Here is a 15,815-nt window from a genome sequence, read left to right as displayed (position 1 = left end):
CAGAAATTGTCTCTCAAACTTTTTATATATCACAATTTATCTATGTTTAAACTCTATTAAATATATTAAGTAAATATACATTTTCTCTGAAAGCATTTGAAGTTTGGTCTGTACAGAAAGACTGTGATCAACACACATACACACACAACACACAACACACACACTCATATCACCAAATTTATTAATAAATATGGATATACATTGTGGATATAAACAACTCTGAAAGATTCAAGCACTCTAATCAATGAAATAACCAATGACAATTCTAGAGTACCAATGATCAAGCATATTACCTACTTCTGCACAAAAAGGAGGACTATAGATACAGAATGATACATTTCTTTTTGGACATGAACAATGAGGGAATTTGTTTTGCTTGACTGTACAATTTTCATTTTGTTGTTGTTTTTTTTTTCCTTTTTCTCAAGTAGGGGAGGGGGAAGTGTGGTAGAAATGTAGCTAGAGTTCACCCTTCCTCCTCTTCCCCACTCACCAAAAGGAGAAGAGAACAGAAGGAAGGCCAGAAGGAATCACAAATGTAGGGAAACTTGGAAAGTTACATTTTGGATTTATTATATACTTAAGAAGAAAAGCAAGCTTTACATAATAGAGATTCACAGTTTTATGTCCAATACTATCCTTCTGTTCTACAATGTATATGGAAATGCTCATTTTATTTGATGTTTGTTAAGTTCAGAATCAAGAAAAAAAAATGAAAGGAAAAAATAAAGAAAAAATGCTACTGTACCTTCAGGACTAATAAATCATGACACCCATCCTGCAGAGTGGTTCCATCTTCCTTCATCAGCTTCACATAGGACATAGCAAAGTTCTTTTCCCCTTTATCTTTAGCTGGAAATGGAAAATGTGTTGTCAGAGAAGAGAAATTTGGACAGGCCAGTCATCCCATTGCCCCACTCATCAAGCCCTTTGGGCTACACACTTACACTCTAGGGAAGATCTGTGTCGAAACATGAAACGCAGGTGAATCTTCTGCATGTCTTCAATAGGGACAGCGACCTTTGTAAAAAGGGACCAGAATTTAAGAAACACAGGGTTAACAAATCTATCCCATCACCACCCATTCCATTTCACTGAGGTCTCTGCACACTGATTTATAACACATCCATCAGATCTGATGAACCATAAAGAAATTATACAAGGACTAACTATGAAGAGAAAATAAAGTACTAAATTTAATCCATTTGGCAAATTGCATCCCTAGCCAATAAAAATAAGCCTGTAGATTATAGTAGAGAAAAATGAATCTTCCCCAAATTGATATAAAAGTCACATAACTTTAGCACAGGGTTTTATGCACTACAAACTGCACAATGTACATTTCCCTCTCATACGCTAGGAGTTCTGGAAATTGCATCAATGCTTAGCAAATTAAGTGTGGTCATTAGGGGCTTTGCTTGAGGAGCCTCATTTATGCAAATTAATAACACATTTTAATCCAATAAATATTAGATTCAGAAAAAAATCCTGGGGCTAAATCCCATTCGTGATTATATATAGAGCTTCTCCGTGGTATTTCTTTCCAACAAGTTCTATTACACTAAAAACCAGGACCATTAGCCTCTTTGGCTACTCTGTACAAATCACCCCAGTATGCCTGGATGTAGATCCTGGAAATCTCTATCCCTAGTTCCCAATTACCAGTCCCACTACAACACAATCTAAGCAATCTGCTAAGTTAAAATTGTAAGCAAAAAGTACAAAAGAATGTCACGGAAGACATTAACAAACCATTTGAAATGGTAGATGCCAAAATTGGAGTTAAAAGAAACTGCATTCAGATCTCACCCCAGACATTTATTAGCTTTGTGAACCAATTCAAGTCACTTAACCTCTCCATGTCTCAATTTCCTCATCTGCAAAATGGAAAATTAGATTTAAAGGCCTTTAAGACCCTATTTAGCTCTAAATCTATGATTTTAGGATGGCCCACCTTCAGGAATGACTATTAAAACTCATTCATGCTTTAGGAACCCTTCTTCTGCCCAGAGCATGAACCCATTATCTAGACTAAGTCTTTTCTGTGTTATCTCTTTTAGACAAAAGGAAGGGCATTGAAGGGGCTCCATGCCATCTTCTATCTTGATATCCTAAAAAACATCCTGCTCAGATCATAGAAGAGCAAAAGTTAACACTTTCAAAGAAGAGAAAGGATTTTTTTTTGGGGGGGGAAGAGGAGAAATAGTTTTTCCCTTTGGGAAAATAACATGCATCCCATTCTAGGTAGTGGATAGAGTGCTAGGCTCAGAGTCAGGAAAACTCATCTTCCTGCATTCACTTATTATCTGTGTGACCTTGAGCAAGTCATTTAACCCTGTTTGCCTCAGTTTCCTCATCTATAAAATGAACTGGAAAATAAAATAGCAGCATTTAATAGTATCTTCGCCAAAAAAAAAAAAAAAAAAAAAAAAAATGGAGTAACAGGTTCAGATGTGACTAGGCTAAAAAATGTCTGAAGGCATCAGCTTCATAGATTTTAAAAGTCAAAGCTTAAAGTGAATAACAACATATATATGTGGCTAGGTGTGTCTGAGAGACAAGGGAAGCAATGGGAGAAAGAGAGGCAAATATGGAGGGAATCTTGCAACCAAAAATGCATTGTAGACTGAGATGGTGAAATGTGTCTTACTGGGTCTCTGGCTAAAGTCCAAACTTAGAATAACACAGAATTAGGATTGGCAAACCCTTCATTGTAGGAATGAGGTCCTAAGAGGTTAATTGACCTACCCAGGGATGAACAATGAATTAGAAAGGTTTTAATGAGTTGACATGAGGTGCATATGAATTTTTATGCCTTTTTCACAGGTCTAGTCCATCTCCTCCATTAGATTATCAACACTTCTCAAGTACACACAATGTCATCCATCTCCTGGATCACTATCCTCCCTGCTCCTCTTCTCCCTTTCCAAATTGTGCAGGACAAAGTTCACAGGATTACACATAGATTATAGATTTACATTTGGAAGGGACTTCAAACCTCATTTAGTTCAACCTTCTCATTATGCAAATGAGAAAACTGAGGACAAGTGAGGTTAAGGGGCTTGTGCACAGCTAGTAAGTAACCAAGGTAAAATGTTAACTCAGAGTTTCCCAACTCTAGGTCAAGCGCTCCATGGTACTGATGCTAGATTACCATAATTAGATTTAATATAGAAACATAACTCCAGAGCCAGAAGGATCCTTCAGAGCCATCTAGCCAACCTCCCTCTTTCTACAGATAAAGAAATGGAAGGGAAGTGGCTACTCCAAGTCTACTTAGCTTAAAAGGGACAGTGTCAACATTTGAATTCCAAATGCTTTACTCTTCCCACTGCACTATCAGCCTCCCTTTTCAAATTTTTATTGGAGTATCATTCAAAAGTACCATCAATTGATCTTCTCCTTGCATAGAACTGTAGGTCCTAGGTGACAAAACACCTTTTAGTACTTTCACCAAAATACTGATGGAATTGCTGAGACTAAGACTATACCCAAAACAATGAGTCAGATCACATGTTTTTCTACTCATCTCCGTCAGCCTCTTCCCCAACTTGCACCATACCTTGACCGTTTCCATCCAACGCGGCTGCTTGACTTGGTAGTAGAGGACAGATCTGTATTCACTCATGGGCTTGTCCCCAGCGCCCACACAAATGGCATTCTAACCCAATAAGAAGACAAAGAAAAAGTTTTAGATTTAGTTTTTCTTCTCTTTGATAATTTGTAGCCAATGTCTTGGCTGGACAAGCTACCTAAACTAATCCTCCCTCTTTCCCAAGCCTCCCACTAGGTATCTATCATTTCTCTTCCACATTACAAATTCATCCATAAGCACTCTAGCTCCTGGAAGTGACAGCTGCTTAACTACAGAAATTCTATTACTGGCATTCTGGAATGCACTGAAGCAAGGCTGGTGCTGATGACGCCTTATTGTAAATGGTAACGGGCCCAGTAGTTACTGAGCACCACTGGTCTTATTAATCCGATTTGTTTCCTCAATCTAAATGTTTACCAAGTTTACAAACAGGCTCAAAGCAACCGAGCAGCAACTTATTCTGATGGATTTCTAATGTGAACACATTGAAACGGGGAAAAGTGGCGGGTTTAGAAGCCTATGGGCATCAGGATTAGAGCGTAGGGTTGGCACCTAATAGGAAGGATGAGAGCTCATGGATAAGGAGGCTTCTAAGACTGGTGGTCACCAATAATCTACGTGATCTGGAGCAAGCCACTTTACCCATAAATCAGTGGGTGGGTCTAGATGGATCCGAAGGCTTTTGTGATTCCATAATTTGATAGATCTAAATACTTCTTATTGTGACTTTATAATACTACAACACAAATATTACCCTAAGTAAGAGAGTTTCTACTTATAAATTTTATTTATATTTATTCTGTTTATAAATAGAATACTTATTGTGTAGTAATTTTGGGAAAACAGAGTAGGCTACCTTTATTCTCTCTGCTTCCTATATTTATGGCAGTAGCTTACCAAGAAATAAGTCTAAGTGATTATTATTATTACTAAGAAGAAGAATGATCATATTTATATGGCACTTTTAAGTCTTGCAAAATGCTTTACATATGTCAGCTTATCTGATCCTTACTACAATCCTGTGAGGTAGGTGTTATTAACATCCCCATTTTACAGAGGAATAAACTGAGGCTGACATTAGATTAAGTGACATTTGCCTAGCATCATACAACTAAAAAGTGTTCAAGGGAAGATTTGAAATCAGGTTCTAAAGATCCAGTGAAATCTGATTTTAAGTCCAGTACTCTATCTACTGCAGGACTTTCTACAAGGCCTGGATGTGTGTCTTTGTTTGTGTATATGCGTATGATAGCTATGAAGAAAAATATATATTTATAGTATTTTATTAACTTACTACATATTAATAATGCTCTATATTATTTTACTAATTTAACATAACATTTTGCTCTTTCATCAATTTCAAATACTAAGATGTTTGAAATTCTAAAGTTAAAAAAATCCACAACTATACATATACATACACGTATACATACACACACATTTATACATATATATGTATATCTATATCTATGTACATACCCTTTTTTTTTGTTTCTTCAGAATTTTGATTTCACTACCATGGAAACTATACTAATGCAGATCAGGACCTGCTGTGCAACTATTTGTACAGAATTATCTGGGAAAGTAAGGGGTTAAGTGACTGACCTAAGACTGAGAGACTGAGAGTCAGCATGGCATGAATAGCACAGCAGAGAACCACATATATTTAATATATAATATATATATTAAATCCAAATCAATCATAAGAAATAAAAGCCTGCTTGTCTCAAGAGAACTTATCTTCCCATCCTGGGCTTTCAAAGAAGAAAAAAATTCAAAAAATAATAGTCCACATTTCTATAGAAATATTATTCTATAATATTTTCTATAGAAATATAGATATATTATATATATAAGTATATATAAACTATATAGAAATATATAGAAATAATTTCTGTAGAAATATTATTGTCAACTCCATTTATAGATGAGGAAATTGAGGCTGAGACCACATAGCTAATCAATATCTGGGTTAGGATTTAAATGCAGGCCTTCCTCACTCTAAGTCTTGTGCTCCATCAACTAATTGATTCTATCTACAATCAAATCTAACTTGTCTAAAAACAGGATGAAAAGTCCTTTTGAAAGGAATACTTAGAGAACATACTGACTTTCAAAGACATCCATGCTATGTGACCTTAGGAAAAGGTCCTGGCTTTTAAATTTCTATTAAGATGTTGAAACACAAAAATGTACTTTCAAGACACTTCAAATCCAATAGAATTGACAAAAACAAAAAAGTAGTCAGATCTTAGAATGTCCACTAAAATCTTTCTCTTTTTATGTCAGAAAAATAATCCCAAATATAAAATTTATATGTGAACCTAGTGGGAACTTTCATTACTTTCATAACCAGCCAGGCTAACTTCCTAGTGGACCATCACCAGGTTGACCACAGTGACTCTTAAAGAGCATTTCTCATGTAACAGAGAAATTGAATTTGTGGAGGAAGTGTTCACACCTGGGAAATCACAGGAGTAGGATGCTGAACTGGAAAAGTCCTGAATGAATCATCTAGCCCCACTCACTCATTTTGCAGGTGAATTCACTAAAGCTTAGAGAGGCACTGGTGACAAGCCCACAGTAAAACACCATGAAGCATATTAACAGGATTTGAATCCAGATCTTTCTGATTCCATTATATCCATTACACCATTATATCCATTACATCCATTATATCCTGGGATCTGTGGAAGTCCTTGAGACCATTTCAGAAGCTCCTAGAGTCAAACTATTTTATAAAAATACTAACATTTTAATCTCTAATACAGTAAATATTTATAGACAAAACAAAAGCTCCTGGTGGTGGGGTCTTAACAATTTTTAAAAGTGTAAAAGGGTGTTGGGACAAAAAATTTAAGGACCATGCTACAAGTGCCATTCCATACTCTGATTTCTGATGGAATACAGGGAGTCTAATGCATAAGGCACTATAGGAATTTTTGTAGAAACCTGAACTCTGACTTAAACCACACATTGCATGAGCTTTCTAGGTTTATAGTTTTAGCAATGTCAGTGAATTCTGCTTGGCTTATAGATTCTGGAACAAAGATTGATCAAAAAAGTAAAACCCCTACTATGAGTTCAGAGTGTCTCAAAAGATCAGCTCATACTTTGGTGAGGATTTACAGTTTCTAAGGTTTGAAAGATCATTATTCCCCATCCTACACTCATCCCTAAACCCAAGTCTTTGATGTTCTGTTTTGTCTCAGAGCTTTTGAAAATAAAACTGAAAACTCTGAAGTATCTTATTATATCACTGAGGACCAACCTGAGTTTATAGGTAGACTGAGGGCTACACAAATCACTCTGAAATGAGAGTCCAATTCTTTTCCAAATCCTCATAAAGAGGATATAATAATTGCTGCAGCCTTCTGCTACACAGTGGAACTAGGTGTTGTTTGTTTCTCTCACTCCTGCATTTTCCTTATCTTTAAATGCCAGAAAGGACAAAGAAAAGCAGAGTCATATGCAGATTAAATGCTATAAAGGACAGCTGTGTCACACAATAGGTGGTGATCTCTGGGGGCACTTTTTTAAAAAAGCAGATGTAGCACCTCCAATGCAAACTCCCTAAAAACAAACACAAACTCCTATGATTCCCTAAGAACAAACACAAACTCCTATTTGGCAATAATCATTTTTCACAGCCTGACCTCACCTACCTTTCACAGCCTTCACTCTCACCTGCACATGCTATGGTTCACCTATATAGGCCTTTGTGCTATTTCTAATATTATCCTATCTCCCATCTCTTTGATTATTTAGAGTACCACCTCTGTATGAAGTACTATCAGCTACTAATACCTGCCTCTTTACAGTTTACTTCTATTTTGTGTGCCCCTTATGTACAGACACACACGTTGTCTACCCCAATAGTTTCATCATGAGAGCCAATTCAGAGGAATCCCAACCACCTTCCACTGGAACCCTATCTAGAGTCTCTGTAAGTCACAGAGATGAAATGGTTTTCTTGAAGGTTACTCACTGATGGTAGAGAGAGTGTATAATTATATTTCACGGGTTCAGAAAGAAATCCTATTTGTAGCACATTGTAAATAACACAAACTGTTTATGTTTTTAGTCTTATGAGCCTATGTTCTTGAAAAAAAGAAACTGGTGACTTCCTTTGGAAGAATGTCAGATATCAAAGTTTCTCAATTATAGGAGAAGAAAAAATAACCCAGGACATTGGTTAATTATACCTGAGCCCTCTTTGTCAAGAGAAAACCTATTGATATGAGGGCTATGCATTTTGTCTATGTAAACATTGTGTTGCTTTTACTATAAACCAATTATGGGCTTTTATTAAGCATTCACTATGATCAGGAACTGTGGATGTATAAAGAAAGGCCAAAAGAGTCTCTTCCCTCAAAGAGCTTACTTTTAAATGAGGTTGTAGCCTCTTTGATTGTGGGCAAGGCAATTGAACTTACAGTGCTCTCTGGCAAATCTCAAAGACTATAAATTCAGGGCAAATGGCTTATCTGCATTGGCAGAGGAGCTTCTTACCCAGAGTTTCCTTGCTACTAGGTCCAGCCAGCCCCAAATAAAAAATTTGAAAGCTACTTAAGGACAAGAAGCAAGACTTGTTTATCTAAATCTCCCTCAATGTTACTGCAGTGCATTGAACATTAAAAATGTTTTAAAATGTTTGTTGAATAAAAGAATGAATATTATAGTTCAAATCATTATTTATAATTACATGTGACATTTTTGTATCATCAGAATTTTATTTGTGGAGCTATAAATTGAACCAGTTGTTCTGGATAATGATTTAGAATTATGTAAGAATTAATATTTTTTGATCCAGTAATCCCACTATGGGAGATATAATCCAATGAAGTGAAAGAGAGAAACAAAGTTCTTCTATATAGCCAAATATTCATTCTCATATCTTTGTAAACACTAACTGCTATTATGAACTTTACAAATACCAATAAATGTGAATGTTTCCATATATAAAGAACAGGGTGAAATACGTATATATAAGTATACATGTATATGTGCATATATATACATTGTATATATACAAACTTGTATATTATATATTGTATATGTAAAATCTTTTCTATTTGCATGTGTATATATAAAGTATATGTCTATATAGTGTGTTTATGTGTGTGAGTGTGTATGGATATAGGCAACAAGATGGTGCAATGGATAGAGCTCATAACCTGGAGTCAGGAAGACCTGAATTCAAATTCAGTCTCAAACACTTACTAGCTGTGTGATCCTGGGACAGTCACTTAATCCTGTTTCTCAGTTTCCTAATCTGTAAAATGTGCTGGAGAAGGAAATGGAAAACTGCTCTATTATCTTTACCAAGAAAAACCTAAACTGGATCACAAGGAGTCAGATACAACTGAAATGATTGAACAACAAATGCATATATATGTGTGTATATACACATATATACATAAGTGTGCATACGTGTGTACATATATATAGACTTCTTTAGGAAAGGAATTGTTTTGTCTTGTTATTCTCAGCATTTTGTACATTATAAAGATTTTTAAATATTGAATGACTAATTAATTAAGGAATTAAGATGCCAGGTTCCCAGTATAGAACTTGTAAAGTAGCCTGGCATTGAATGAATGAAAATACATTTTTAAGTCCTTATTGTGTTCCAAGAATTATTCTAAGTACTAAGGATAGAAATATAAAAGAGAGACCCTCCCCTCACAGAACTTATATTCTAAAAAAGGGAGACAACATATTTAGGGGATGGTGCCTGGGAGAAGTGTATACACAATCCTATCTGTAAGATGAGGTTGTTACCTAGCCTATTTATGTTATAAGATTGCTGCCAGAAGCAGATATAACATTTGTCCAAAGAAGAGTTGTTAGAGGGTAGGATATCATAACATCTCCAGTGCAGATATCCAAGCTAATTTTGACACTTAAGGTCCTCCTGAGTGAAGATAATATGATATACTGAAAAGAACAGTTGCTAAGACTCAATGCTAAGAAAACATCTAATAATTCCTAACAGCTTGACTATTGACAAGTCACTTAGCCTTCATTTTTCTCATCTGTAAAATGGGAGTAATGATAGCAGCAATATCTATTTCACAAAGTTGTTTTGGGAATCAAATGAGATATGGTATGTAATGTGCAATACAGTCCTTACAGCCTTATATAAATGTCAGTTCCTATTATTATCCCTTAGCATTTACCCACTCTCTAGAAGGGCTCCACTTTCCTTTCCTTCCTGCCTTGCAGGTTGCCAACAGTATGATAATCAGTTCTAATTCAAACTCTCCTTTCTTTGTCCCCCTAATTCCATGAAATCTAAAGGAATTAAAAGCAGGACAAGGGCATTGCTAACTGGAAAAATAATTACAGCTCTTTGCCCCAGCCTTTCCCAAGGGCAGGATACATCTAGATCATGACAGACTTGGCCATCTTACTAGAAATCTATATTTTGAAGAACAGAAGAAAGAATTCTGTTCTTTTTTTACAGGAGGTATTTAAATATGTTGCCTGGTACTTAATTAGGCAATAGTATTTATTTCTGTAAATAGGAAAAGACCTTATACAAGCTTTCATGGTGATTTTCAGTAGTTAGCTAAATTCCCCCAATAATTTCATAAAATATACACTAGAAATTATAACCATTCCTCACATCATTATAATAGGCACTATTCAGATTCAAAACTTTAAAAATTAACTTATATACTCATCTGGAATGTCTGCCCATTCAGGGAAAATCTATGAAGTTCTAAATAAAAATAATTCATTAGATATAGGGACTATGTAAGAAACCCATGTTCTGATTTTCTAACTTTTTTATATGTCCTTGAGAAACATCAGAGAAGCACCCATATCAATGTTCTAAAATGAAGCAGGTTCAAGAGTACTTTAATGGGTAGCTGAGTAAAAATATCTTCAAAGAAAAGGATTGAGGACTCCCTGAAAGGCAATTCTCCTTTAAGATTAAAAAAAATTTCTTCTTCTTTTTTATATGACTATGGGCAAAGTGATACTTTCTCACTTAATTTGAATTTTGTTAGTAAGGTCTTAGATATTCTACAGAATAGGGAGGAGCCAGACACTTCAATTTCTGTCTCCTAATATTTGCACCTATATGAGATTGGAGGATGGGTTAAAAGAAAAATTAATTCAACCTTCCTAAAAACTTGGGAGAAATGGTTTCTGGTTTCTTTTTATAGATTGAGGATAAAGCAGAAGAGTTAATAGAATCCCCCAGAGGTCACATAGCTGGGACTATCATACAGTACCACTTTTTTCCCCATTATCCCTTTTGGTCTGCACTCCCCAATCCCTTACCCCTAGGTTTCATATTTGGTTATATGCCACATTAATGAGTGAAAATTCACCTAGACTTAAATGTCTGCATATAGCTGAGGTTTTTGGGTTTTTTTAATTTTTTTAACTCAGAAGCATAAAGGGAGAAATAAGAGAAGCAAAACCCTCCCACACACTGGACACAGATGCTGAGAAGCTTAAAGAAGAAATAAGCAAATAAATGTAAACACACATGATGAAAATTGTATAGGACATATGCTGTATAAATATTTATAACGATATGCTTTGCATTCTTAAGTGTACTATGCTAGCCCCCTGGAGACCAAATTAGGAATTGACTTTTTACCAGATTTTCTGCTTGAGCACTGACAAGTTATATAAAGGGATCAGAAAGTCTGTTTTGGGGACATCCAAAGTTACTACATTCTTTCCAGACTTCTAATTTCTCCTTTTCTATGTGTATCTTCTCATAGGCACTGACTGAGTAAAAGTTACAAAGGATAATGACAACTTTTTTCTTTAATTGGAAAAGGCTAACTTTTAAATCAAGATGAAAGAAAAAGGCTTCTGGAAAGGAGGAAAAAAGATGAAGGAAGGAAGGAAGGAAGGAAGGAAGGAAGGAAGGAAGGAAGGAAGGAAGGAAGGAAGGAAGGAAGGAAGGAAGGAAGGAAGGAAGGAAGAAAGAAAGAAAGAAAGAAAGAAAGAAAGAAAGAAAGAAAGAAAGAAAGAAAGAAAGAAAGAAAGAAAGAAAGAAAGAAAGAAAGAAAGAAAGAAAGAAAGAAAGAGAGAGAGAGAGAGAGAGAGAGAGAGAGAGAGAGAGAGAGAGAGAGAGAGAGAGAGAGAGAAAGAGAGAAAGAAAGAAAGAAAGAGAGAGAGAGAGAAAGAAAGAAAGCATGATGGAGTGGGAGAAGAGACCAGACTCAAGAAGTCCTGGAATCAAGCACTGTATTTCATACATTACTGAATATATGACCTTTCATAAGTGACTTTACTTCTCATGACCTAGGCAATCTTATACACCAAAAACTGAAGAACATTTATTGATCTACCTTGATCCAGGGCATTTTCTCACCAGAAGTTGTCCTCTGTTAATGAAGTCATAGATATCTATCCATGTGTATTTAAATGAGTTCACATTTATGCAGAGCAGTGGTTTTCAAAATGTAATTTATAGAACTCTAAAAGTCTCCAAAGACCATGAGAGGTCTTCAAGTTTTTGACTTGAAATTTTTAACTTTTCATAAAAATATTAAAGGCATTATTTACCTATAAAATACTCTTCCGTTTTCTAACTATATATATCTGCTTGGGGCCGGATTTTTTCTATACATTTTCTAAACAACTTATTGCAACAGATTGAATGAAGAAGATGTAAGAATCCAGCTATATTCCATTAAGTCAGAAAATTTTAAAACTTTTCAAAAATATGTAAAACAATGTCACTTTTCTCCCAAATTATTTTGTTTTGGAGAATATAATTATTTTATCAAAATATGCTATGTTAACAGGTAATCAATTATTATTTTAAGTTAATAAATAAGTACATATTTTACAAATCCATTGTAATTTCTAACACAGTAAATAATGACCAGTACCATCACAGAGAAGATCTTTGGAGTATCCCATAATTTTTTAAGAATATAAATGCTTCTTGATACTCACCAAAATTGAGAATTATTAATGTAGACCTTTAAGGTTTGCAAAATGTTTTATATACAATATCTCATTTGATGCTCATAACAATTCTATGAAGTAGGTGTTATCATTATCCCCATTTTACAGAGAAGGAACCCAAGGCACAGAGAAGTTCAATGACTTGCCCAGGATCACATAGCTAGCAAGACTCTAAGGTATGATTGGAAGCCAGGACTTCAGAGTTTTGAGTCTCTAGTTCCTATTCTACCATGTTACATATGTAACTTCTCATGAAAAGAGATATAGGCATAGTGAAAAATACAGATCATGTAGTTCAATACCAACACAAAAAAAGCCAATATAAGAGAGGGCTGAATTTTGAGGAAAAATCTTTCTACTGAGGCCGCTAGAAGTTGCCTATGTCACTGAAAGGAACAGAGCAATCCCTTACAGGCAGCACTTTGCCATCCTCCGCACAGACACACATGATCACTTCCACGTTCCTCTGCGTTGTCTTGTTGTACTTGTCAAAGTCTCCTTGTAACAGGGTGATGTAGATGTCGTTCCTGACATCCCCTAAGGCAGAAAGACAAGAGTTAGACACAAAAGTCAAAGGCAGCAGGGAGCAGCCAACTCACTTTATCTGGCACAGAAAAATTTGAGCTAAGAGAGAAGATGGGAACTCCCACCTATTTTACTTCCTCATTTTAGTATAAGCAACAATCAAAAGTGCTAGGGTAGTACACACTTATCCTAAAGAGAAGGTAAGATTGGAGGTGACAAAGAAAGGTTCATGGAAAAAGAAGCTATAATTGAGAGATAATCTTGAAAAAGTAGGTATACATATATTGGATTTAATATATACTTTACCATATTTAACATGTATTAGACTACCTGCCATCAACGGGAGGGAAGGGAGGGGAAGGAGGGGAAAAGTTGGGACAGAAAGTTTTGCAAGGGTCAATGTTGAAAAATCACCCATGCATATGTTTTATAAATTAAAAATTATAATAAAAAAGAAGAAAAGAAAAAGTAGGTATACAAATTATCCATGGTTTGGGGTTTATTTTTCTTTTTTTTTTCCCCCTAAGTTAAACAACTTAATTTCCATCCTATAGTGACACCTTCTGGGAAAGCAAAGAGAAGACAAGAAATCTAACATCAGCTTAAGAGCTCCAGCCAAATATAAATCATGATGCTTCTCATTGAGTGGGAGTGGAATAGAATAACTTTCCTCAATTCTTTGACTAGGTAGGCAATGAGAACTGGGCATCCCATGGGGAAAACCACATTGTTGGATAGGGGAACAGATCAAAGTGAATTATCATTTATCCAGAATGCTAGAATAAGCAGATGCTGACTCAGTACCCAGAGAAGGATTCTTAGGGAGTACTAGAGGAAAATAAATTTTTTCACAGTAAAGAAAAATGTATCAAATATAAGAGAATCCAATTATAAGAGAGATTTGGGAACAAGAATAACAACCACATCACAGTCTGTTTATAGTGAGGTATCTCACTATATACCTTTTATATCTGTGGATAGCAGGGAAATAAATTGATTTGAAGTATAACCAAACTGAAACTCAGGACTCTAAAGTCACTGAATTCCCTTGGTCTCTGTTTCCTAATCTGAAGAGTAATTATACTAGATTGACTGAGAATCCTTCCCACTCTGGCTCTTTGATCTTACAAGCTTATGTAGCAAAATAACTTATTTCACAGGGTTTTTTTTAGTCCAAGGATAGGTGTCTGAGTTATGAATCCTAGTCCAGTTTCCACAAATAGTCAACTCTCACTGATCTAATCAAATTAGCTCCCAACTATCTGACCCAAATCTTGCTTTTGCAAGACCTGACTCTAAGAACATGGATACTTAAGGACCTCCCCTGCTCTAGGGAAGATATTAAGGAGCAGTTCATCATAGTCTGGAAGTTTGCATTAATCTCTGAGATTGTTAATAATTCTTAGCTAGGAATAATGGTCAGGAAAGGACTTTAAGCTATGAGTGCAAGAGGGACATTTCAGAGTTGTATTTCATATTGAGTTAACAAAAAGATGAACATATTCATGTTCCAATGTAGGTGGAAAGACATTTTTAAATCAATAATAATTATTTAGGATGACCCATTGCTTTGAACTAATGATGTTACATGCACCAATAAAAATAACAAAAAAAAATTGATAAGATATGCCATAGCATCCCTTCAACAGGAAATATATGTGACCTACTTTCATTTGGCCCTGAATAATCGATTGATATTTATGTAATTTCAATCTATTTAGAAGCTTCGATATGGAAATGTCCCATGATTCATTGAATTAAACTAACATTAACAACAGAATTAAAATTTAGCAATTTCTAATTCTTCTGAAAGTAAAGAATCTAGAATTCCTATACAGCACACTGTTTAAATCTCCTATTTCTCCAGAGGTCATAAAAGATAAAAGCGAATTTATTTCAGACTGGATTGACTCTTACCAGGCATGATGATTTCAGGAAAACCAAGCTTCCTGGCCACCACTGTCGTCCTATCTACCAGGTGGGGATAGTCCTTCCGAATCTGAATGATGTCTCCAACCAGCATTTTCATTGTCACCCAGAGGCCTAAAGGAAGATTTTTTTTTTTTTTTTTTTTGGATAAACTACTTTATCTTCTGAATTGAACCACTTCTTCCATTTTCTCTTAGGCCTTCTTTGCAGGAATTGGTTATTGGGAAAGATCACATTACCAAAAGGAAATAATTGATCACCATCTACCTAATATCAATTCCATTTCATTGAAGAGATATTATTAAGCAACTACTGCATGCTTAATAAGAGCATGTCCTGGACATTGGGAAAGATAGAAAGTCATGATTCCTATGTTCATTAAGAATATACTTTAATGGAGGATGTGGCATATATATAGAAACCTGAACAAAGAATACAAAATAATATATGTGACCAATACATAAGAAAAGAGAGAAACAACTCATTTAGTAAGGAGTAAAAGGGTAAAAGATTGCTACTAAGTGGGAAAGTTTTATTAAATAGGCATCATTTGACTGGGATAGAAATTGAACAAGTGAATAGGGAAAGAGAAGACATTGTTGCTATATAGTATGACTGGGAGAAAGACAGTATTTCAATTTGTATGGAACATTGTTCTAGAGTAAAACAATGCAATATTGGAAAAAGGCTGAGACTGGTGGAAAGGTAAAAGATCTTGAATGTTTGGGCAAAGAATTTTGAATTTCTTCTACATCTTTGAAAAAGAAAAATTATATTTGTAACACTGAAGGATGACATAGAGAGAGAAGGAAGCAGA

General features: G+C 35.1%; 1 protein-coding gene across 1 annotated transcript in view; it reads right to left on the bottom strand.

The window, feature by feature from the left end:
- The window catches only part of DOCK2 (dedicator of cytokinesis 2), a 491,936-nt gene that overhangs the window by 409,849 nt on the left and 66,272 nt on the right, over positions 1–15,815 (bottom strand). The window contains 5 exon segments of the mRNA XM_074292033.1: positions 749–852; positions 948–1,020; positions 3,563–3,661; positions 12,957–13,081; positions 14,987–15,112. Of these exon segments, the coding sequence (XP_074148134.1) occupies positions 749–852; positions 948–1,020; positions 3,563–3,661; positions 12,957–13,081; positions 14,987–15,112 (527 nt within the window).

The sequence above is a fragment of the Sminthopsis crassicaudata genome, chromosome 2 (genome assembly GCF_048593235.1).
Source record: "Sminthopsis crassicaudata isolate SCR6 chromosome 2, ASM4859323v1, whole genome shotgun sequence".
Classification (NCBI taxonomy): Eukaryota; Metazoa; Chordata; class Mammalia; order Dasyuromorphia; family Dasyuridae; genus Sminthopsis; species Sminthopsis crassicaudata.
This window is presented reverse-complemented; position numbering and strand designations above follow the sequence as displayed.